Here is a 25,286-nt window from a genome sequence, read left to right on the forward strand (position 1 = left end):
ACCCTCCTGGCCCTTGGCAGAAAGCACGCCAAATCCACTGTGAAGTCCAAGTAGCTACTTCTAACAGATAACTAGACAACCTCTGCGTTGTTACTGACTCAGTCATTCAACGGCCAACTCTTTCCAAATGCCAATCCTGCAGCCCCATCCTGCTGAGCCGGGAGTGAGCACGTCCCACGAGCCGCCTCTGGTGGGGCGAAGGAGTGCTTCCATGCTTCCAGGCCAAGCTGCCTCTCGGGGCCACATCCATGCACCCCCATCTCCGCCACGGCACGTCCAATCTGGCGGTCTAGTGATGAGCCGGCGGGGATCGCTCAGATGTGACACAGACACCCTTCCCCCTCTTCCTGTGTCACGCCCGGTTGTAGTCACTGCCCCGTCTTCCCTCGGGGACTGTGGCTGGATTTAGTCTAAAACAGGGATCTGTCGCCATCGTCCCCATCAGAGGACGGGAACGTGCGAGGCCAGCGTGGTGAAGTCGATTTCCATGCCTCTGCCAACGTCCCCTCCCCCCCAAATTAAAAAGTATGGAAGAAAGCGTTAAAGTGTTCTCAGCTACAGAGAAACCAGGAGAGCAAGCATATCGTCCAAAGCCACGTGTGGCTCTTGACCCCCACACACCGGGTGTGTGTGTCAGGCCCTGGGCTAGGTCCCCAGGGTCTGTTCCTGCTAAGGAACAGCCCCCTCGCCTGTCGGGATGAGCACTGGCTGTCGTATGCAAGTGACGAATCCCCAGATTCTACTCCTGAAACTAGTACTACTCTATAGTTAACCAACTTGAATTTAAATAAAAAATAATAATAATTTTTTAAAAAGGGCAGCCTTCTAAGGAAGCCATTGTAGCCCTATCGCACAGAGCAGAAGACTGAAGGTCACAGAGAACCAGTAATTTGCCAAGGTCAGTGTAACAATTACCTGTTGCTGGGACACAAATTGTCCCAAACCTAGTGACTTAAGTCGCGTACATTGTGTTATGTCTCATGATTCTGTGAGCTGCCTGCACTCGGATGGGAGCCCCTCCTGTTGGCCACATCCAGCCGGGAGCTCACAGAAGCGTACCAGATGCCCTCTCCTGGCAGGGCCTCTGTCTGTGTGGCCTCTGTTTGCCTGGGGGAGGAGGGGGTCTGGCCTGAGCTTCCTTACAACATGGCAGCCGGGCGCCCAGGAAGCAAAGCCCCCATCCCCTGCTGGAGCTGGATGTCGCCCAAAGGTGCTTCCGTTGTACTCTGTTGATGAAAACCTGTCCTGAGGCTTGTGCAGGTGCAAGCAGAGGGGGCTGGCCTCTCCCTCCTGGCGTGAGGAGCCTGTGAGGGGCACAGTCTGGGCAGAGCAAACAACAGGGAAGGGGAGGAGGGGGCTGAGTTTTCAAATGATGACCATGCATAACTTTGATAAAAATAAAAACCAACTTAGAAAAAAAGACCGACTAGATGAGACCCGCAAATCTGTGGAAACATAATATGAAAGAGTGGAGGCTGTTTCAACTTGTCATTTGTAGGAGAAACAAATTCGGAGCTTGGGAAAATTTGCCATCCATTCAGTAAACGTTACCTCACATCGTTAAAAAGATAATTCCCAAAGAATAAAAAATGTTACTGTGAAAGGCCTATAGTTACAAAAAGAAACACGTATTTGGCGTTCTAGGTTCTTTGAAGAAATGTCTTCAATCAACCAACCAAAAGGTCACAACTTATAAACCACTGACAGACGATACTAAGTCCTTGATAAATCAAGGACTTATTTAAGTTCAAAAATACTTTAAATTGAGTTGAAAGATCAAAACGTTAGGAAAATAATTTCAATTTACATGGATGTAAAAGGCTTAGTATCATAAGTTACAAGATCACTTATTAATAACAGAAAGATCAACAATAAAATTTAAAAAAAAGAAAAGAAACTAAGGGGACAATTCACAGAAGCAGAAAGCTAACTGACCGATAAATATGAGATGTGTTCAGGCTCAAATGTAACAAAAGACCAAGGAGAGTTAACACACGGGTAAAACATCGTTTATCTCCAGTCATACTGGCAAAGATAGAAATGATTGAGAACGTCCAGGTCGGGCAGGATTTGGTAAACAGGTGGAGGGATGTAAACATAAACTCTTTAGGAGTATTTAAAAAAAATTTTTTTTAATGTTTATTTCTGAGATAGAGACAGAGCATGAGTGGGGGAAGGACAGAGTGAGAGGGAGACACAGAATCTGAAGCAGCTCCAGGCTCTGAGCTGTCGGCACAGAGCCCGATGCAGGGCTCGAACTCACAGACCGCGAGATCGTGACCTGAGCCGAAGTCAGTCGCTCAACCAACTGAGCCACCCAGGAGCCCCAGGAGTATTTTAAACATTGTTTTGTAATTTTAGTAAAACGTAAGACGTATATGTTTGCTACTTAAAGCATAATTTATATATGATACAAAGATCAGATGGTAAGTGTCAAATTTGGTAGCTTTCGTAAATATACACATGCATGCAATCATGACACCGATCAGCATATCGGGTGAGGTCTCCACCTGCCCCGACCCGTCTTAGTCCTCCACCACTGACGTCCCAGGCGGCTTGTGGGCTCCTGATTAATCTTAGCCAGTACTGTTCTAGAACACCATCAGCACACCCTTCTAGACTATCTACCCTCTTTTGTATCTAGTTTCTTGTTTCAACAAAATGTTTTTGAGATCCACCCATGTTGTGTGTGGTAGTTCAGCCGTTTGATTACGGCATTATTACATTTGGTAAATAGACTACAACTTAACTCTCCATTCATCTATTGATAAATACTTGGCTTGTTTCCAGTTTGGGGCTGTTACGAATAGTACCACAATAAACATTTGGGTCAGATAGTTTGCAGGACATGTGTATTCTTTTCTCTTGGGTAAATACCTAAGAGTAGAATCTCTTAGACAAGTGGCAAGTGGATGCTGAACTATATATAAAAGTGCCAAGAGTTTTCCAAGTGTGCGTGTGATTTCACACCCCACCAGCGGTAGTGAAGAGTCTGGCTTGTTCCTCATCGTTGCTAACACTTGATATTCTCAGGCTTTAGTTTTAGCCTGACTCTAATGGGTTTGTAGTAGTATCTTGTGCTTTAAGTTTGCATTTCTCTTACGACTAATGACGTTGACCATTTCTGAAAGGCTTATTGGCCATTTTACGTCTTCTTTTGGTAAGTGTCCATTCAAGACTTTTACCCATTTTTTATTAGGCTCCTTGTCTTCTTATCAAAGTGTCTGATGTGTTCATATATATGCATTTTGGTCAAATTATACACCGTATACAATATATCTTATATCACAGGATTGACGCTATAAACAATATAATCTATATCACAAATTATACACTGTGGCTTGTCCTTTCGTTGTATTGTCCTTGTCACTTACGGATCACTTGAACTCCAACTAATGCCTTTTTCTTTTAAGGATATTCTTGTGTGTGTCCTATATAAGGAATATGTGAATCACCGAAACTGTGAAGATATGCTCATATGGTTTTTTTCCAGATGTTTTAGCTTTTGCATTTAGATTTATGATCCATTTCAAAATAACTCAGTGTATGGTCTGAGGTAGAACACATAGTTCATTTTTTTTCATGTGGATATTGAGTTGCTTTTGCACCAAGGTATTTATGTCAAAACTAAGTGACCATCTAAAGGGGTAGTACCCAAAATCCATAATGAACTTATCAAACTCAGCACCCCAAATCCAAATAATTCAGTGAAGAAATGGGCAAAAGACATGAATAGACACTTCTCCAAAGAAGACATCCAGATGGCCAACAGACACATGAAAAGATGCTCAACGTCACTCATCATCAGGGAAATGCAAATCAGAACCATGATGAGATATCACCTCACACCTGTCAGAATGGCTAAAAGTAACAACTCAGGAAACAACAGATGTTTGCCAGGATGTGGAGAAAGGGGAACCCTCTTGCACTGTTGGCGGGAATGCAAACTGGTGCAGCCACTGTGTAAAACAGTATGGAGGCTCCTAAAAAATTAAACATAGAACCACCCTATGACCCAGCGATTGCACTACTAGGAATTTATCCAAAAGACACAAAAATGCTATTTCGAAGGGATACACACACCCCAAGGTTTATAGCAGCGCCATCAACAATAACCAAATTAAGGAAAGAGCCCAAATGTCCATCGAACTGGTGAATGAATAAACAAGACGTTGTGTGTGTATGTATATATGTATATACATGCAATGGAATATTACTCAGCAATCAAAAAAATGAAATCTTGCCATTTGCAACAACGTGGATGGAGCTAGAGTGTATTATGCTAAGCGAAATAAGCCAGGCAGAGAAAGACAAATATATGCTTTTACTCATATGTGGAATTTAAGAAACACAACAAATGAACATAGGGGAAGAGAAGGAAAAATAAGATAAAAACAGAGAGGCAAAACATAAGAGACTCTTAAACACAGAGAACAAACAGGGCTGCTGGAAGGGAGGTGGGGGGGGATGGGCCAGATGGGTGATGGGCATGAAAGAGGACACCTGTTGGGATGAGCACTGGGTGTCGTATGTAAGTAGTGAATCACTGGGTTCTACTCCTGAAGCCAAGACTATACTGTATGTCAACTAACATGGATTTCTAAAAAATAAGTAAATAAAAGACTAAGCGATCATCTATGTACGGATCTACGTTGGGCTCCCTATTCTGTTCTGTGGGTCTATAGGTCTTTCTATTCACCGGTGTCAAGCTGTCTTAATTACCATAGCTTTATAGTCAGGCTTAAAGTCAAGTGGCGTAAGCTTTCCAAGTTGGTTCTCCTTCAAAATTGTTCGACTTATCTTGTTCTTTGTAACTGCACATAAACTTTAGAATAAGTCTATCAGTTTCTCCGAAAACAAAACAAAACAGAACAAAACAAAACAAAACAAACCACCGATGTGTCGATTGATGCCGTATGTCTACATACCAATCCGGGGAGAATGGACATCTTAACAGATGGAGTTTGAAATCCAGGAGTGTGACATACCTCCGTTTTCTTGACACTTCTCTCCCTCACTCTTGTGTAGCGTTCTGGGTAGAGTCTTTGTGTGATACATCTGACTCAATGGATTCGTACTCACTCAAAGTTAAATGCTTATTTGTTAAAAAAATTGTCAAAAATTAAATTTCCTATAACTTATTGCTACATTGTAGCAATATAATTGTTTTGTATCAAATGTCTATTCTACTGAAAGCGATCTACAGATTTCGTGTAATCCCTAGCAAAATACCAACATTTTCACAGAACGAGAACAAACAATCCTAACATTTGTATGCAACCACAAAAGATCTTGAATAGCCAAAGCAATTGAAAAAAGAACGACAAAACCGGATGTGCCATAATTCCAGGTTTCAAGTTACATTAAAAAAGGAGTGGTAACTAAAACAGTATGGTACTGGCATAAAAACAGACAGATGGGTGCCTGGGCGGCTCAGTTGGCTGAGCATCTGACTCTTGATTTCAGCTCAGGTCATGATTTGAGTTTGTGAGTTCAAACCCCAGGTCAGGCTCCACACAGTCAGTGCAGAACCTGCTTGGGATTCTCTCTCTTCCTCTCTGTCCCTCCCCTGCTCGTGGATGCCCATGTACATCTGGTCTCTCTCTCAATCTCTCTCTCAAAATAAATAAATAAACTTTAAAGAAATAGACATATAGATCAATGGAACTGAACAACAACAACAAAAAAACCCAGAAATGAACCCACAATTAAATGGTCAATTAATCTTCGATAAAGCAGGAAAGAATATACAATGGGGAAAATGTCTCTCCAACAAATGGTGTTGAGAGAACTGAACAACCACATGAAAAAGAATGAAATTGGAGCACTTTCTTACATCCTACACAAAAATAAACTCAAAATTGACTACGGGCCCAAATGTGAGACATAAATCCATAAAAATCTCGGAAGAGCACAGGCAGTAATCTGTCTGACATCAGCCATAGCAGCATTTTTCTAGATAGGTCTCCTGACGTAAAGGAAACAAAAGCAACAATAAACTATTGGGACTACATCAAAATAAAAAGCTTCTGCACAGCAAAGGAAACAATCAACAAAACTAGAAGGCAACCAACTGAATAGAAGATATTTGCAAATAAAACATCTGCCAAAGGGTTAGTAACCAAAATATATAAAGAATTGATCGACTCAACACCCCCAAAACAAATAATCCAATTTAAAAAAGGGCAGAAGACATGAATAGGCATTTCTCCAAAGAAGACATCCAGATGGCCAACAGACACATGAAAAGAGGTTCAGCATCACTCATCATCAGAGAAATATAAATTAAAACCTTGGAGATTTGTCACCTCACACCTGTCAGAATGACCAAAATCAGAAACGCAGTAGGGGGCCTGGCTGGCTCAGTCAGTAGAACATGAAACTCAGTCTCAGGTTGTAAGTTTGAGCCCTACATTGGGTGTAGAGATCACTTAAAAATAAAATCTTTAAAGACAAAAAAAAAAAAAAAAACCCAGAAGAAACAACAAGTACTGGTGAGGATGTGGAGAAAAAGGAAACCTCTTGCCCAAATGTCCATCAACTGATGGATGGATAGAAAAGATGTCGTATATATAGAAAATGGAATACTGCTCAGCCATAAAAAAGAATGAAATCTTGCCATTTGCAATGACATGGACAGAACTAGACAGTATTATGCTCAGCAAAGTTAGTCAGTCAGAGAAAGACAAATATATGATTTCACTTATGTGGAATTTAAGAAACGAAACAAATGAGCAAAGGGGAAAAAAAAAAGAGGAGACAAACCAAGAAACAAACTCTTAACTACAGAGAACATATCGATGGTCACCAGCGGGGAGGTGGGTCAGGGGATGGAGAAATGGGTGATGGGGATTAAAGAGTACACTTGTCATGATGAAAATAAAACAAAATAAAATAAAAAGAAATGCAATTGTTTTCATATGGATTTTCTATCCTGTGACCTTGCTACATTCACATACTAATTCTGATAGATACTTTGTTTTTCACAGTCATGCTGCCTAAGAAACCTTCCAAATTTTGCCTTATTTCTTCATTTGCTTGTTTGCTTGTCTGCTTATTATCTTATTACACCAGCTAAGACCCCCAGTGCAATGCCGGGATCCAGTGCAAATCCTTATCGTGCTCCCAACCCTGAAAGGCATTAACTCTTCTCTGGTTAACACTGATGTCCGCTGTGGTGCATGTTGGTGTTCTCCGTCCAATTGAGCGATTTCATTCTGCCCATGGTTTTCTGAGCATTCTTAATAAAGGAGTCATAAATTTGTCCATTTTTTTCTCCATCTACTGACATGATTTATCCCCTTTACTCTCTTGACATAGTGAATTACATCGATTTCTCCAAGTTGAGTCAACTCTCAGTTCCCGGGATGAACCCCATTTGTGCATGGTGCTTTACCCTCTGATAGGCTGCGGGACTTGGGTCCCTTACATGCATGAGGACTCTTGTTTCTATGTTGATGAGACATGTTGGCGCTGTGATGCATGCACATCAAACACACAAATACAGAATCTGAGAAAACACCTGTCATAGCCACCGGAGTGGCTAAGTGGAAGAGACTGAGCATGCCAAGTGTTGGCACACGTGTGAAGCAGCCAGCGCCCTCCCGCCTTGCTGAGAGACATGAGACCGTACCGCCAGCCTCGTCCCTGACGACACCGCACATCCGTCCACCCCGCGACCCGGTCACCCCACTTCTTACAATCCATCCTGCTCCTGGACCGCTACAAATACGGGACAGCCTTCATAGAAACCGCAGCACTGTTTCTAAAAGTGAAAGCTTAAACGACACAAATATCTTTACGAGGGGTCTGGCTGACTCACCGCAATGCATTCCAAGATGAATGCTATGTAGGTACTTTTGAAAAAAATGAGGAAAATCTCTACAAAGTAATTTGTAGTGAGGTCCTTGATTTATTGTTACAAAAAGAGTAGCAGGGTGTTGAATAGTGTGTACAATCCTCTCGTCTCTAAGAAAGAAAGGAAGAGGATTTACTTATTGTCATGAAGGCACGCATGTCTTGGCTTACATTTGCAAAAAGAAACGGGGAAGACTTCCTAGAAGCTGACGAAGATGGACTGATGGCGGTGGGGGAGACAAAATAAAAGGGAAGGAAAGAGGCAAGACTTTGCTGAGTTCACTGTTCATAACACTGAAACCATGGGAATTATTCTGCAAAAAATGGAATCCAGGGGCACCTGGGTGGCTCAGTCGGTTGAGCGCCCAACTTTGCTCAGGTCACGATCTCACAGTTCGTGAGTTCGAGCCCCGCACTGGGCTCTGTGCTGACAGCTCGGAGCCTGGAGGTGCTTCGGATTCTGTGTCTCTCTGCCCCTCCCCTGCTCATGCTCTGTCTCTCTTTCTCAAAAATATAGAAACATTAAATTTTTTTAAATGGAATCCAGTCCAAAAAGGAGAAAACCCTAAAATTAAGGTAGATAGAAATACATAAACCTGTATAACATTGATGAGATAATGTAATACTTTCAAGTAAGTTTGAACATAGTGCCTTATGCATCCTAAATATGATGTTTTCCAGATACAAAAAAAATTGCAAGGAAATTTAAAAAACAACTGCACTCAGTGAATTTATTGTTATTAATAATGTCAATGCAATATATTTTGAGATAAATCAAATAAATGAATATACCATGTTGAAGGAAATAAGACTTTCGATATATGGGGAGAGATATAAATAAAAATATTTTGATGCTAAATACAAATTAGAAATATATGTGCACTTATCTGAAATATAATTGATTATGTGCTTTATTTCAAATCTATATATAAAAGCTGACCATAAATATTTTTCTCAGAGAGTCATGTAAAACTCTGGCAAAGTCAGAGAGTTCAAAAGAGAACGGATATAGAGACCTGCTGTTCCTCTCGCTCCTTTATCGTATGCACCCGATTCATCACTTGGCACATAGCTTTTTTAAAATTACCAAATACACATGAAGTGGCAAAATGTAGATTCTTCCGATTTCATGCTGCAGATTTCACTCCTCGTGAATAGTTACCTGGCGTTTCCTGTGTATCCTTACAAATCTTTCTGCACACAATAATAGCATTTTGAAAAAAAAAAAAAAAAAACAAATGAAGAAAGAATCCACCAAATTTTGTGACCGATTTGTATCCACTGGTACTGTTACAAATCCTCCCCTCCAGGCCTCCCTGAAATTAAGAGAACAATGCAGAAAGGTCCCCTCTTAGAGTTCCACTTCCTGAGTGTCTGTCTGGTGCTCCTGCAACTTCCCCCCAGAGCCTCAGTGCAGGGACACTGATGTGGCTCCTGGTTCTGTGTCCTGGGAAGGGGGTGGTCTCACCGGGCCCTGGTCGCCCGTGCTCAGAGGGGGCAGCACAAAATATCCCAAAGGTGCCTCCCATTCCCTTGTATGGACACGCCCATTTCCCTCACCTCCCCCAACTCCCCACCCTTGTCCCCACCAAACTGGTGCCCCCTTCTCCGATCTTCTCATTCTAAAACGCTCTATCCATTTTTGATTTAGATTCTATGTGTCGTGCCGTAGGTAGCCTTTGGGATTGGCTCTTGCCCCACAACCTAATTCTCTGGAGATCCATCGGGACTGCCTCGTGGACCCACAGCTCACTGTGTGCACAGCTGAGCAGTAGCTTTACCATTCGGCCTCAGAAGGACATCTGGCTGATTCCAGTTTCTATTACAAATAAGGCTGCTGGGAACATCCGTGTGCAGAGTTGGTGTGAATGCACGTTTCTGTTTCTCTGGGACCAATGCCCAAGAACGCAACTGCCGGACTCCGCGGGAGTTTCAAGTTTAGTTTTGGAAGAAACTGCCCAACTGTTTTCCAGAGCGACTGTATCATTCTGTTATGCCCACCAGCAAGGTGTGGACGTGCCCGCTTCTCCAAGTGGTCACCAGCATTTGAGGGTGTCACTCTTCTATTTACCTTTGCCATTCGAGGGGGGTCATGCCTTTCATTGTGGTTTTAATTTGCATTTCCTTGATGACATTGAACATCTGTTCATGTGCCTATTTTCCATCTCTATATCCTTTTTGGTGAAATGTCTTCTTAGATCTTTTGTCCAAATTCCAAATGATGGTCTCCTGTCATTGTTTTCTTTCTTTCTTTGTTTTGCTTTGTTTTAGTGTTCTTTATATATTGTAGATACTAGTCCTTTGTTGGATATGTGTTTTGCAGATAATCCCCTCACTCTGCAGCTCATCTTTGCGTTCTTTTACAAATATCTTTCACAAAAAGAATAATAGTTAAAACTGGAAGTGCCTTTCCCAGAACAAAAATTTTAATTTGGATCAAGTTCAATTAATCAAATTTTCCTTTTCTGCGTATGCCTTTGGTGCCTGGCCTAAGAATTCACTGCCTAGCTCCTAGATCTTAAAGATTTTCTTCTATGTTTTTCTCAAAGTTCTATAATTCCATTTAAGTCAGTGATCCATTTTTAGTTCATTATTGAGCAAGGTGTGAGAGTTGGGCTGACATGTTGTACATGTTGTTGTTTTGCTGGGAATGTCCAGTGACTCCAGCGCCATTTGTGGAAAAGACTAACTTTCCTCCACTGAATTGTTTTTCATTGTCATCAAACAGGTCAGGCTCGTGTGGGTCTGTGTCTGTGCTCTCTATTCTGCTCCGATGATCTACATGTCTGTCCCTCCACCAGCACCACATACTCCGGACTCTGGTAGCCACGTAATGTCTTAAAATAAAATCGACTGATTCCCCCTACTTTGTCCTTCACCAAAATTATTTAAGCAGTACTAATGACCATGTCTTTAAGAATAAATTTGGGAATTGATTTGCCTGTATCCACAAAATTCTTGCTGGAATCAAATTAATTTTTTAAATACTATAACTCTTTCCCACCCTGAATATTTTATGTAAAATATCATCACCGTTCAGTTTGCTCATGTTCAAGTTTCCTTTTCCCAAATGTCAACACGCATTCATTCAGTCAACCCAATTAATTGCTGTGAGCACCTGCTATGTGCTGGGAACAGCACAGGTCATTCCGAATGCAAAACAGAAAACACGTGCCCACTTTGCTCAAGGAATGCAAGTTTGGGGGCTGATGGCTAACTCGGGAATTTTCTTTTTAATGTTTATTTATTTTTGAGAGAGAGAGAGACAGAGTGAGAGTGGGGGAGGGGCAGAGAGAGAGGGAGACACAGAATCCGAAGCCGGCTCCAGGCTCCGAGCTGTCATCGGGGCTCGAACTCACGAACTGTGAGATCATGACCGGAGCAAAGTCGGACGCTCAACCAACTGAGCCATCCAGGTGCCCCTAACTCAGGAATGTTTTAAAAACTCCACGTTATTTTCAATGTGCATATCTATTAGGTCCTAAAGTTTAACACCCAAAATTGATCATGCCGTACATTGGAGAGCCAGGGCTCCTGTCATCTGATCTGCCCCATGACCTGTGGTCCACGACGCTCAGGTGCAGGGGACTGCCCCAGGGGGAAGCAGTGGTGAAATCTGCACAAGTGTCCGGGTCAGTTCTCTGCTCATCTCCCTCGGCTCCTTGCTGTGCCTCTTACAAGTAAACATGAACAACCAGGAGTGAGCCATTCATCCACCCGTTCATTCATTCACGTATTCAACACTTACTTAGTGTTCATGACTTTCCCAGGCTTGGACTGGGGGGTGGGAGAATGAGGCCAGAGAGCCCGCCTACCCGGACACCAGCAGCTCCCAAGGAGAACGAGGGGGAAGGACTGACGGGGTGAAGCAATCCGTAGAGGCCCGGCCAGGGAGGGAATGTGGCTGCTGGTGGACAGGCCAGTGGGCCAGGGTGCTGCGAGCAGGGAGCCGGGGAGCTGCCAGCCTACAGCTGTGGGCAGAAACGAGTTCCAAAGGGCTTTCGGCCATGTTGGCACAGGGAAGCTTTCTGAAGTGTGGTGGTTCCCAGGCAAGAGTGCCCACCTCCTGGCCAGGCTCTAAACAGGTTGGGGAGCAGAATGACATATGCAGACCACTATGCTCGCTGACGGGCCAGGCCAAAGGACCCGGCCTCGCGGCCTCTCCCACTGAGCAAGGGCTCTGAGCAGATTTGTATGTGAAGACCCAGATCCCTCTGGCTGCAGCGGAGAGGAGAGTGAGAGCGCCTTGTTTCTAGAAGGAGCTTGAGGCAAGAAAGGCCGGAGGAGTCTCCTCCAGGAGTGAGGTGGTGTTGAAGGGCCACAGCCTGGCAGAGCAGCACCGTCTGTCTCCCAGGCCCGCCTCTCTTCTCCTTTCCTCGCTAGGCTGTGTGCTGCCCCCAGCCCCTCTCTCTAACCTCGACTGGGATTTCTTAAAGATGTTCCCTGTGACATCAGGGAAGATGCGGGAATGCACTCAGCGTCAAGGCAAGCCTCTCCCCACGGACACTTGCAGTGATCCCTGAACCTTCCCCTTCCCTGGAGGCCTCGGTGCCCATGGTGCCCCCCGCCTAGAGCAGAGCCAGGGGCCAGGCCCACCTCCCACGAGGCGAGGCAGTGACTCTGCAGACCCCAGATGGAAGGCACAGTGATCCCGGGGAGCCTGCTGCCCAAGCAGCCCGTCCCCCTGCCGGGCCTCGGATAATGGCACAAAGACATATACACAGGTGACAAAATCCATTTAAAGGTCTGAACGGCAAACCCAAGACCTAGTTGTTTGTTTTGTTTGTTTTAATTTTTTTTAATGTTTATTTATTTTTGAGAGAGACAGAGCATGAGCAGAGGAGGGGCAGAGAGAGAGGGAGACACAGAATCTGAAGCAGGCTCCAGGCTCTGAGCCGTTGGCACAGAGCCCGACGCGGGGCTTGAACTCACGGACCATGAGATCATGACCTGAGCCAAAGTCGGATGCTTGACGGACTGAGTCACCCAGGCACTTCCTTGTTTTGCTTTTAAATAAAACCCCTAAATTATACTTCTTCTGTAGTATAACACTTTTTAAAATGCTAACTCTTATTTTTTATTTTCATTTTCAACACAAAATATTTCCACACAATAGAAACGTACAGAGTAACATAACTGCATGTGACCATCATTCCAAGTGAATAATCATTCACCTTTCGTGGGACATTTACATCAGATACGCTTTTCAGAATTAAAACATCACCAATAGCGCTGGACCCCTCTCCAAATCCCCCCCACCCACCCTTCACAAGTACTCAGGCGCCCTGCAGGGGAGTGGAGGCCTTCCTTCCCACACTGTGACAGCAGCCTCTGGGACAGCCCCCCACCCGTCTGTAAATAGCACAGAATATTGTCATCCGTAAAACTCCACCCTTTGCATCATCTTGCCCGAATCCTTTTCCTTTCAGAGGATTTTCTCACTCAGCTTTGTACCTTCAGGACTTACACACTTTGACCCAAGGGGCACTACCTTCATGCACATTCACCCCTGGGGGCCACTGTGTTCCATGAAATATGCCCCACGTTGCGTATCCAGGCCTGCGCTGACTGCGGTCCGGGGGTCCCCAGTTTGCACTTGGCAAACAACGCTGCGGGCGGTGCTTGGCCACCCCTCCCTGCCTCCACTGGCCTGCTCTCTGTGGTGGACCAGGAAGCGGGGGGTTGCAGACCAGAGAAGTGGGTGTCTGCTGACCTCCCACGTGCTGCCAAACAGCTCCCTAGTTGCCTCTCAGCAATTTCAGCTAGCACTGCAGTGAGAGGCATTCCCTGTGCCTGCACCCTAGTCTGGTGGCCTCCAGTGGCCGGAAAGTCGCACCTGGGGCACTTTCTGATTTCCCATCACTAGGGAGTTGGGGCATCCTTGAGCCTTTTCAGACCTGCTCTCCGCACAGTCTGTTCCTATGGCGGGTCCATTTTCCCACCAAATGGCTCGTCTTCACTCTCGGACTCCGAGGATTCTTTCTGATTCTGCACAGCATGGCTTGTCCTATCTGCAAAGCTCCCAGGGTCCTCCCCCTGGCGGGGGTCGGCCATTTCTGTGCTGCCCAACTGAAGTTTTTATGATGACTGTTTTGGTGCAATTTGTCAAATGGCTTCCGCATGCTCCCCAGTTTTTCAAAAGAAAAACAAAACAAATCAAAAACAAAAAGGAAACAAAACCCTCCTGCCCTCCCTACCTAAGCAATCCCAGGTGTGCCACAGCCTCCGGGAGAGCTTGGTAGGGGCCGGGCTGGCCTGTGCCTGCCCTGTGCCCCCGAGTCGGCGGTCTGGGCGAGCTGTTTTGGGGTCCACAGGGCCGACGAGGAGTTAGCCCGAGGCGATGCAACACGGCCCCAGACAGGCGCTAAAGCAGCCATCAGACGGCTGAAGAGAAGCCTCCTTCGCCAGCGTATTCCTGCGAGCGGGGGTCCTACCTGCTCCTGCGCCCGCGGGCTCCGCTCGGTCCGCGCCGCCGGCCCCGGAGGTGCGCCCCCCGCTCGAGCGGCGACGGCCAGGCCGGGGTTGGGGGGGGGAGCGGGGGGCGCTGCCGCGGGGCAGGGAGGGGGGCAGCTGAGTTGTCCCGAACACTGTTTGCCTTGCAGAAACACTTAAAAAAAAAAAAAAAGCCGAAACGCGAACCAGGAGCACAACGAAGCCAGACCCCGGCCCGACCGCTGCTCTGTCCGCGCAGGAGCGGGGAGACCCTCCCGGAGGCGCGCGGGCGCGCGTCCGCGTGCGCGCGCGCGGGAGAGGCCAGGGGGGCGGGGGGGGGGCTCGCCCACCTGCCTCCCGCGCGGATCGCTGACCCACGCGGGCCGCTCCCGAAGCGGGTCTCCGGGAACGGAATTCGGGCCCGGGGGCTGCGCGCCGGAGGCGGGGGAAGCGGCGGCAGAGGAGCTGGGAGGACGCGGACGGGGGGAGGCGGGGGGCGGGCAGGGACAGAGGCCGCCGGACGCGCGGAAGTGGGGACGCGTCGGAGGCGGGCGCCGCGGGGGGGACGCACACTTGGCTGCCCGCTCGAAGGCACCGGGGTCTGCCGTCGCTACGCTCGAGTCAGCAACCGGTAACCAAACACCGGTGCCTGGGGAGCCAGAGAGGTGCCCTCGGTGCTGGGGTCCCGACCCCACGGGCTGCCCCCCGGCCTCTGGGGGCTGCGCCCTCGGGTCTCCTCCCGCGAGGCCGCAGGCGGCTCCAGGCCAGGGGCGAGGGGACCCCCCAACCCCCCACCCCCGCCTGCCAGGGTTCTCCCGCGCGCTCGCTCTGCGGGGACAGGTCTCACCGGAACCGTGTTTGAGAACCTCCGAAGAGCGCCGCATCTGCAGCCCCGTCGGACGAGCCCGGAGGTACCCGCGCCGGAGAGAGATTGGCGTCTCGTTGGGACTTGCTCTTCGCGCAGTTCACGGCGGCCAGCGCTGCTTTGCGAGAAACAGAGGGAGACGGAAACAAAGGAAGTTGCAGATGCGAACTTCGTGACCCCCGACTCCTTCTGGCTGCGTTTGCTGCAGGGCCCCAGGAAGTCGTGGGCCAGCAGCGACCCGGGATTCGGAACACGCTGGGCAGGTGCCCTGACGCGCCCACGCCCATGTGGCGAAAGTCACAGCCCTGGGGGGAAATGTGTACGTTCACCTTAATCGCCCCCCCCCCCATTACACGTTCCATTTTGTAAGTGTTGCCACCAACCCCACAAACTGCGCCCATTACCCGGCAGTGAGGCAGAGTGAAGCAAGTTCGTGCGCGGCTTCGGTTCATCGAAACGCCCGGCCTAGTTTTCCTTTTTCCCCAAGTTAAAGCGACGCGGGCAGAGGTAGGCCGGGCCGGGCCGGGGCGAGAGCGCCCACCGCCGTTCAGTGGCCGGGGACTGCGCCGGGGCCACCGCTGCGGGGACCAGGCCGCAGCCGCGGGCCACAGCGCCCCCTCGCCGCCCGCGCGCACGACTCCCGGGCCCGCGCCGCTCCCCGGCCTCCCCGCGCCCCGCCCGAGAGCCCAGGGCCGACCGAGGCTGCGAGGCGGCCCGGCCGGCGCCGCCAGCTCCTTCCGAGAGACCCTCGGGCGCAAGCCCGGCTCCAGGCCTTTCTCTGCGCTCGGCCTCGCAGGACGCCCCGGCTCCTTGAAACGTGCGTGTCCACGCCGACTCGCTCGAAAGGCACCGGCGGCTGTGGGGACAAGACACAGAAATGCGACGGTGTTAACTTCTTTTCATCCGCGCGCGGAGGGGAGGAGAGGGAAACCGAGCCCGAAACCGCGCGCCGCCTACGTGACGGTTACGAGCCATCGCGCTGTCACCGCAGCTGGCCGGGGCTGCCGCGCGGGCCTCGCCTCCGTCCGCCGCTCCGGCTCGGACGCCACGAAAACAGCCGCGGCCAGGCGCCCGGACACCCCTCGCCCGCCACCAAAGCGCCCGGGCCCCCGCCCTGCTGCACGGGCGGCCGTGGGGCCCGGGGCCGGCGGCTCGCTCCCCGCGCGGCCTGCGCTCTCCGCGGTCACCGGGGACGGAGTTCGCCACCCTCGCGGGCGGCCGCGTGCCGAGCCACCGCGTCGGGCCTCCTCGCTTGCAGCCTGTTTTTCCCACTGACTTGTTTTAAAAGAAGAGCCAGCCAAGTTTAATCCAAGACAAGGAAAGTGACTTAAAAAAAAAAAAAATCCGGGAGCTTTAACGTGAAACGAAGTTTATATATTCCAGGAACAATGCGGAGCGTAAGTTTTAATGTCTCTGCGTAGGCATGTTAATTTGCTACAGTCACTACCAATAAAAGCGGCAAGCACTGCGATTCGACTGTTTAATAGTGCAAGGTAGACGGTTTTTATTAGTAGCAGGCAGCAGTATGGAGAATTTGGATTTCAGTGGAGGGGTGTAATTGCTGGGGGAAATACGCGGGAGGAAGAGGCTGTCTTCAGAATCAGCAGCTCGCGCGAAAGAGACGAAGAGGAGACAGCCGTGGTGGAGACGCGCCCTGGGCGGCGGGAGCCCCTCCAAAGCCACGTGGCCTTGTCTGCTTATATACTTAATTGATGTCAAAATCGAGTGTATCCGGAGCATACGCTCCTGCTCCAAACTGGGGATGTTTTTGTAATAATTCGCTGTTTTCTTTTCTGCCCCTGGCAGAGATCAGGCCCAAGGGGGGTGGAGGGAGAGGGAGGGAGGGCGAGGGGACGAGCCCCAAATGCTAATGAAACACAGCAGGAACTGGCCTTTGGAAATGGAAACATTGCAGGCCAATCATCCTTGGTGATAAACATTAGACCTGATTTTTTTTCACTTAAACTATCTAATTGGAAGCGAACCCCCGAAGCCTGCAATCTGATCCGTTGGCTGTTACATTTGTCATCCCACCTGGGTGACTCTCTTTCGAGGCCTCTACCTCCCAGAATCCCCTCTCCGGAAGACCAAAAACATCCCAGACCCCGACGCTGGTATGCTCCGAGGACTGCTGGAGCACCACCCCCCCCCTCCATTTTCTCTTTCCTTTTCCACACTTCAATAATTGGTGTAAAGTCTGCCCTACACTGAGTTAGGACGGCCCACGTGGGGCGGCAGCGTGGTGGGAACCAGGGGGCTGGGTCCTCCAAGTGGCCCAGTGTGTGGGAAGCGGCGATGTGGAGGTTGAAGCCAGGAGGCTGGATTTTAGGAAGAGGGGGAGCACTGGGGAGGCAGAAGCCAGAAGACTGGTGGCGGCTGGAGGCAACAGGCACCTACTAGGAGCCACAAGCCTGCAGGCCACTGAGGATGGGTTCTTCTCAAGCCCGACACCTGGGTTTGGGACGGGCTCCCCTGGACCTAGGGAAAGACAAACGCAGCTTAACTATGTCTTCAAAGTTCTGCTGGCCAACAGGACTGGGCTGCAGCCTAGCCCGGGGTCTGCCCCCCGCAGGACCTTCACAGAACTCGGCAGCCGGGCTGCCAGGGTAGAGTGCAGGGAAGTGTGGGGGCGAGAGGGCTGCAGGCCGAGCCCTCACCTGCAGGGATTCGACCTTACAGGAAACCTTTCCGAGGCGGCCTCTGGGGAAGAGGCACCTGTTGGGTGGGCGTCTGCCCAGGACCGCACACACAGATACCCGGTGGACCTCCTGAGCACCCCCTCCCCCAGCACCCTCCTGCCCCTGGTGGGGGAGGGGTGGAAGAGAGGCAATGGAGTGAAGGGTTTTCTGGGGCTGGGGTCCCAGGGCCCACCCTAAGCATCTCCCGTCCGGGCCCCCAGAGGCACGTCCCGAGCCGCCAGTTACCTGGCCTACCTCTGCCGCTGCCTGCGCTCCTGCCAGAGGCCTGGCTCCTTCTCCTTCCTCCCCAAGTGACAGCAAGGCTTCGCGTCGTGCCAGAGGCGGTCTGTCCGGTGACAGTCATTCTCTAGAATGCTTTATGACACACGTCCGACGGAGGAGTCAACTTATTAAAATAAAATCAAATAAAACTCTCGGGGGAGGAGTGGCATCTTCGCGGGTGGGACACGGGCGGCGTGTGTCTAAACCTTCCCCAAAGCCGAAAGTCCTCACGCCCAGAGCCCCGGGTCTCCGCTGTGGACTTCGGGGCAGCAAGCTCACCTCTGGGCCCTCCTGGCAGTCCGCGAGGAAGGCGCCCGGGATCCGGGTCCCGCAGGGACACGCGGGACGGCGCGGGGCAGGCGACCGGACCCGAGGCCACGCGGGGCGCCTTCCACGGCGAGGCAGAGGGGACCCGGGAAGGTGGAGGTGAGAGCCGCGCACGCCACCCCCAGGAGGACCCGGGCCGCCGGCGCTGCCACCCCGCCCTCCCTTCGGCCCGCGGCTCCCGGCCGGAGCCTGGGGACACGCGCGCGGTCACCTGGGCCGGCCTCTTCGTAGCGCAGAGCGGGGCGCGGGCCGTGCGTCCCCCAAGTGGACCAGACCCGCCTGCGTGCGGACGGCCTCCGCTCAGTCCCCGCGGGCCGAACGGGGAGGGGGGGAGGCAGCGGCTGCGGGGGCTAGGGGGGAACGAGGAAGGTGACGGGGGCGGCGGCGGGGAGCAGGCCGGCGGAGGAGGGGGGGGCGGCGGGAGTACGGTCGAGTGGGAGGGGGCGCGCGCCGGGGCTCGGGGCTCGGCCGGGCCGGGCTGCGGGGCCGCGGGCCGCGGGCTGGGGCTGCGCGGGAGGCGACTGCGCCACAAAAGCCTGCGCGTCCCTCCCTCCTTCTCCCCCGCCCTCCCGCCGCCTCCTCCTCCTCCTCCTCCTCCTCCTCCTCCTCCTCTTCCTCCGCCCTCCCCTCCCCGCCCCTCCCCCGGCCGCGGCCCGGCAGCGGGAGCGGGCGGAGCGGGCGGAGCAGGGGAGGGGGCGGGCGCCCGAATATGCAGATGAGCGCGTGACGGACAGCTCCGCGTTCCAATGTCCCTCGGAAACTCGAGCGCTCCTTCCTCAACTCCTCACTCCCGACTCCAGACTCCCCCAAACCCCGACCGCCGGCCTGGCGCGCGGCTGCGCCCACCGGCTCCGCGCCGCTGCCGCCGCCGCCCCGCCGCTCCCCCGGCCCGCGGGCCTCGCAGGCTAGTGCGCGGGCCGGCCCGCCTCGGCCCGCGGCCCCCGCGCCCGCCGCCGCGCCGCGCCCCGGCCGGGCGTGGATGGAGGGCGCCGCGCGCCCTGCCCGCTGCTCGGCGTGACGCGGGCCCGGCGCCCCGCGCCCACCATGTCCTATCCGCAGGGCTACCTGTACCAGGCGCCCGGCTCGCTGGCGCTCTACTCGTGCCCGGCGTACGGCGCGTCGGCGCTGGCGGCGCCGCGCAGCGAGGAGCTGGCCCGCTCGGCGTCGGGCTCGGCGTTCAGCCCTTACCCGGGCTCCGCGGCCTTCACGGCGCAGGCGGCCTCCGGCTTCGGCAGCCCGCTGCAGTACTCGGCCGACGCCGCCGCCGCCGCCGCCGGCTTCCCGTCCTACATGGTAACCGCGCGCGGGCGAGTGCCGGGGGGTGGGGGTGGGGGCGCGATCGGGACGCGAGGGCGCGGGGAGGGTGTGCCGTGGGCGGGGGCTCCGGGGTCTCGGACCCGGGCCGTTCGCGCCGCTGGCGGGCCCGGCCGGCCCGGCGACGTTACTCAGGCCGGGGGTCCGTGCAGCTTCTCCCCTGGCTCCCGGGGTGACGTTCCCAAAGAGCCCGAAAAGTGCGACCCCGCTGCTGGGGTCGGGAATCCGTCCCGGGTGGTCCTCGCTTCGCGCGCCAAAGCCTGGCGAGGGGTCCGGAGCGGGCCGGGGGCGCGCTCCCTTTGGCTCGGGGAGCGGGTCTCGGCTCCGCTGGGGCCTCCGCGGCGACCGCGGAGCGCGTGGGGGTTACTTGTGGGGCTTGGGGTCACCGGGTTGGGGGAGCGGGAGGAGCGGCGGGAGGCGGCTCCGGGACCCCTCCTGGTGCGCCACGATCTCGGCCTTTATCTGTCCCACAGGCCGAGCTTTCGAAAAGCGGTGCGGGCGGGCGTGTGGCAGCCCCGGTCGCCGCGCCCGTCCCCTGCGTGCCGCGGCCAGCTACTGCTCCCCCGACCGGGGGTCGGCCCGCGCGCCTCTGGTTCCGCAGCTGGGCCCGGCCCGGGTGCTGCTGACGCCCGTTTCGGGCGAGCGAGGCCGTTACGGGGGGAGCCGGGGTGGGGGGGGGGTGTCGCCGCAGCCCGCCCTCGGTGGGATTCCAGGGCAGCGGCCCTGTCGCCGGGGCCTTGGCGGAGGCTGCAAATGTCTCGAATTTAAACGTTAAAGGCTGAATTAAAATGCTAATTACCGCGTATTTGAAGAATTCGAAACGGTGACTGGCTTCTGAGTTGCAAATTGGATTTGCCGAGCTTTAGAGCGGTGAATAGCCGAGCGGGGGCTCTGGGGTGGTTTTTTAACCATATAAGGACGGGGAAGGGGGAGAAGGGGGAGCCAGCCAGAGAAATTTAGATATCAAGAAAGTACCTGCGGGCCTGTGTCTGTGCACGTCCGCGTGCATCCGTGCCCGCAGCTCAGGGACAACGGGGGGGGAAGTTGTGGCGTTTTAGCAAAGTGAAATAGTTCAAAAATTCGAGGTTAGAACTGCAGCGTTTTCGTGGTCAACAGCCTGTCTTGCGTTATGCGCTGCGGGCTTTTTTTTATTTTTCCCCCCCTGCTCTTTTGCTGCCGGGAAATGAGGCTCCAGCGCGGTCCTGACCCTGGGAACGGCAGCGTCGGGAGGGCGGATGCGGGCCAGGTCCCCGCGCACCCCATTCACCAGGCTCTTGTTGGTTCCAGGGCGCGCCCTACGACGCGCACACGACCGGGGTGGCGGGCGCCATCAGCTACCACCCGTACGGCAGCGCGGCCTACCCTTACCAGCTCAACGACCCCGCGTACCGCAAGAACGCCACGCGGGACGCCACGGCCACGCTCAAGGCCTGGCTGAACGAGCACCGCAAGAACCCGTACCCCACCAAGGGCGAGAAGATCATGCTGGCCATCATCACCAAGATGACCCTCACGCAGGTGTCCACCTGGTTCGCCAACGCGCGCCGGCGCCTCAAGAAGGAGAACAAGATGACGTGGGCCCCGAGGAACAAAAGCGAGGACGAGGACGAGGAGGAGGGCGACGCGGCGAGGAGCAAGGGGGAGAGTCCAGACAAGGCGCAGGAGGGCACCGAGACCTCGGCCGAGGACGAAGGTGAGCGGGGCCGCGGCTGGCGCGGGGCCGCGGGGAGCTTTCTCCCCAGGCGGGCGCAGAGCCGAGGGCCGGGGAGACGCCGCGCGCCGCCACCCAGGATCGCGTGGGGCCGGTCGAGGCCTCGCGCGCTTCCCGGGGGAGGCCCTGCTGCCCCCCCCCCCCGCCCCGGGGTCGTGGCCGGGGTGGGGGATCACGTGGGGGGCGCGGGGAGGGGGGGTGGGGGTGCTGTCCCCGCGCACCACAGCCGTGCCCGCGCCCCTGCAGGGATCAGCCTGCACGTCGACTCGCTCACGGATCACTCGTGCTCGGCCGAGTCGGACGCGGAGAAGCTGTCTTGTCGGGCGGGGGACCCCCTGTGCGAGTCGGGCTCGGAGCACAAAGATAAGTACGAAGACCTGGAGGACGACGACGACGACGAGGACGACGAGGACGACGGCGAGCGGGACCTGGCGCCGCCCAAGCCCGTGACCTCGTCGCCGCTCACCGGCGTGGAGGCGCCGCTGCTGAGCCCCCCGCCCGAGGCCGCGCCCCGCGGTGGCGGCGGCGGCGGCGGCGGCGGCGGCGGCAAGATGCCCCTGGGCAGCCGGACGTCGCCGGGCGCGCCGCAGCCCGCCAGCAAGCCCAAGCTGTGGTCTCTGGCCGAGATCGCCACGTCGGACCTCAAGCAGCCGAGCCTGGGCCCGGGCTGCGCGCCGCCGGGGCTGCCCGCGGCCGCCGCGCCCGCCTCGACCGGGGCGCCTCCGGGCGGCTCCCCGTACCCCGCCTCGCCGCTGCTCGGCCGCCACCTCTACTACACGTCGCCCTTCTACGGCAACTACACAAACTACGGGAACTTGAACGCGGCGCTGCAGGGCCAGGGGCTCCTGCGGTACAACTCGGCGGCCGCCGCCCCCGGAGAGGCGCTGCACTCGGCGCCCAAGGCGGCCAGCGACGCGGGCAAGGCGGGCGCGCACCCGCTGGAGCCCCACTACCGGCCCCCGGGCGGCGGCTACGAGCCCAAGAAAGGTAGGCTGCCTGCGGTGCGCGGGTCCCCGGGGAGCCAGCACCCCCCAGAAAGCCGGGCGAGGGGCCGGGGCGACCCTGGGGCGCGGCGGGGGGAGCCTTTGTTGTTGAAGGGAGGGCAGGGAGTAGGCGGAAAGCCGGGCTCCACCAGCAGTCGTGGGGAGTGGGGGGGGGGCGTGTACCACGGGGTTGTGGGGGGGGAGGGAAGGGCCGAGCGCCCCTGGCCTTGCAGGAAGGCTTGCCCCTAATTGTCTCGGTTTTACTTAGCTTACCGTTGTTATTACTGTTAGTATTATTATCCTGATTGATTCGTTTCGGCAAAAGACCGATTGTCACCAAATGCAAATTGCAGTTTGCCTTCCCCTTGGTTGGGCTTAAGCTGCAGAGTGTTCTGGGTTCCCGGAGCCTCAACTGACTCTTCGCTCCCGCCTTTGCCTGCAAGGAAACAAACCGTCCTAGCAACTCTGAGAGCCGCCCCGTTCTTCCAAATAGACAGCGAGAATCTCGGCCCCTTCCGCTGGCCTTTCCCGGGTGCCTCCGTTGCTCATAATTCAGGCTGGAGTTGTTAAGACCTGTGGAAGGAACTCAAGGGGGCAGGAAGAGAAAACGGGAAGAGGAAACATGCCCCCAGTCTGTCTCCAACAGTGGGGAGAGGGGGGAGACAGTTCCCCCAAAGTGTTTTGTGCGTTCGGGGAGCGAGTGTGCATGGGTGTGCGGGCTGGTGGGTGTGCAGCTGTCTGCGAGACAGATGGCTCTGGGGTCAGGTTCTGACTAACTGCCCCCTCCCCTGACAGATGCCAGTGAGGGCTGCACCGTGGTCGGTGGGGGCGTCCAGCCCTACCTATAGAAGCCCCAGCTCAGCAATGCAAGTAAGTGGGGACCCTGATGTCACCTCCCACGCCCCCCCCCCCCCCCGCCCCCCAGCCTCCCTCCACCAAGTGAGCTGTAAACTTGCTTAATGTATGTTTGCTGCCTCCGGTCCTGGAGTCTGAGGACAGAGCACTGCAGCGTTCTTCGGTCTTTTGGTTTTGTTTTGTTTTGTTTTGTTTTTCCTTTAAGTGGGAACCTAGCTGGTCTCTCTAGAGTCCCCCCTTTTCCACTCCAGTTCTGCTTTGAAGAATCACTCCTTTCACTGGAATATGTATGTGGCACCAGTGCTGTTGTCTTCTCTTTGGAAAATAGATTACCCTAAAATTTGGGTATCTGTATGCAGTTGGGGACCGTTTTTACTGCACTGCACACATAAATAGACACTGGCGCTGATGAGCTGGTGGTGCAGAGCGTGGGGCATCAGAGCCTTTAGAGGTGGTGTTTGCACAGTAAGCCCGAAGAGAAGTGAGCCGCACTGGCCGTTTATCAGGCCTGGCCCCCGTGTCCAGACGGACTAGATAGGACCCTGCAGTTCGCCTGGCTCACAGCAGCATCTCGGAAAAATACCTACTTTACAACTAGGCAAAATTACTAATCACAGATCTCGAAGATGTTGGGAGAGAGGCAGAATCATTTCAGGTCGACTCATTTTTGTAATGTGATAACGTTGATGTGGAACTGAAGGATTTGGGATGATTTGGTTTTTTCCTTGGTCCACAGGTAGGTGTCACAATTGCTTTGGAAAAAAAAAAAAGTCAGCAGGCCGTTCTCTCTCCCCAAGTTCATAAATATACAGATAGAAAAAAACCATCTCTAAATCCGGACCGCATCTTGCCCCACTGTAAACGAGGAGCCACAGACTCTGACAGAACAGACCTTTGTTGGACATAACGTGAATTTGTTGGCATAGTATAGCTTCCCCCGATGTACGTGTGACTTTTGAAAACAATCTTTTTTCTCAGGATATCTTGAATTGATCACTTCATTGCCACGGTATATATTCTATAGGTGTGATAGGATTTACTGTAAAATTTATTTGTAAAAGATGTACACAGTAGAAATAAAACGTGATTGAAGAACTTGAGTACTTAAGAAGTGGAAACAAATTTGATATTTATTTTTATAATGATATAAAGCTTCTAGTAATTTATGCAAGTTGTATTGCAATGGAATCTAAACTTTTTGTAAATAAATTCTGCCTGGTTTTTATTTGAACATTGCTGGTTATACAATCTTTGTTGGTTGTTTAACAAGAATTCTCTACTAATTTATATCTTAAATTGTAAATAAAAACAGACTAGTCTACAACAATATGGTGTTTGGGGCTCATTTTTCCTAGGAGAGTGATTTGGGTAGGGAGCCCCAGTTCGTAGCAGCCCCTCCTCGCCCCCCCCCCCCAGGTGATATGACCTCAGGCATTTTAATGAAAATGTGTAAAATAATCTCTCCCTTCTCCTGCTCAAAAAAAAAAAAAAAAGGAGGGGGTGGAGGAGAAAGGCAGATGAAAAAGAAATACACAGCAGGCCAATAATGTACAGCTTTAGAATATTTATATGCACATGTATTGCAAGAAAATTAAGATTTTTGTGCTCTGAATATGCAAATTACTTGTTAGCCTACATTTTTTTTTTTAACTTGGCAAAATTAAATGACCTGCCGTACTTTCGCATCAGGATCCATTTTATATTTATTTCCACGCTGGCTTATTGAACCTCCTCAGGAACGTAAGCCTGAGAATTGCGATAAAAGCCTGCAGTGCAGAGTCACTCCTCCGACCATAAATTACTGATGGAAGTAATTGTTTATTTTAAAGCCCAAATTACCCAAATTGGCATAGATTATTCGGATTTATTGAATGACTCCGTAGCTCTCCTTTTCATATAACTCACATTGAACGCAAGGCGAAAATCTGGGAGGAGAGATTTATTTTCCTTTCAGCGGCTCTTACCCTTACCCTGGGGGGAAA

General features: G+C 52.9%; 2 protein-coding genes across 3 annotated transcripts; one reads left to right on the forward strand and one right to left on the reverse strand.

Annotated features, from left to right (window-relative positions):
• Nucleotides 1-12,909: 12,909 nt before the first annotated feature.
• Nucleotides 12,910-18,887, reverse strand: LOC122495674 (translation initiation factor IF-2-like). 2 transcript variants are annotated; one of them, XM_043601494.1, is made up of 6 exons: nt 18,394-18,886; nt 18,079-18,207; nt 17,552-17,632; nt 15,137-16,010; nt 14,901-14,938; nt 12,910-14,870 (listed from the first exon to the last, which is right to left on the reverse strand). In XM_043601494.1, the coding sequence occupies exons 2-5, from the start codon at nt 18,194-18,196 to the stop codon at nt 14,911-14,913; spliced, it is 1,101 nt and encodes a 366-aa protein (XP_043457429.1). In that variant the 5' UTR covers nt 18,197-18,207; nt 18,394-18,886; the 3' UTR covers nt 12,910-14,870; nt 14,901-14,910. The 2 variants fall into 2 exon arrangements, with proteins under 2 accessions (XP_043457429.1, XP_043457437.1); XM_043601502.1 differs by having other exon boundaries at nt 18,088-18,887.
• A 534-nt stretch (nt 18,888-19,421) lies between these two features.
• On the forward strand, nt 19,422-24,631 carry IRX2 (iroquois homeobox 2). The gene is made up of 5 exons (XM_043601512.1): nt 19,422-19,734; nt 21,043-21,448; nt 21,713-22,453; nt 23,245-23,319; nt 24,041-24,631. The coding sequence occupies exons 1-4, from the start codon at nt 19,486-19,488 to the stop codon at nt 23,295-23,297; spliced, it is 1,449 nt and encodes a 482-aa protein (XP_043457447.1). The 5' UTR covers nt 19,422-19,485; the 3' UTR covers nt 23,298-23,319; nt 24,041-24,631.
• The last annotated feature ends 655 nt before the right edge of the window (nt 24,632-25,286 follow it).

Source organism: Prionailurus bengalensis, chromosome A1 (assembly GCF_016509475.1).
Source record: "Prionailurus bengalensis isolate Pbe53 chromosome A1, Fcat_Pben_1.1_paternal_pri, whole genome shotgun sequence".
NCBI lineage: Eukaryota > Metazoa > Chordata > Mammalia > Carnivora > Felidae > Prionailurus > Prionailurus bengalensis.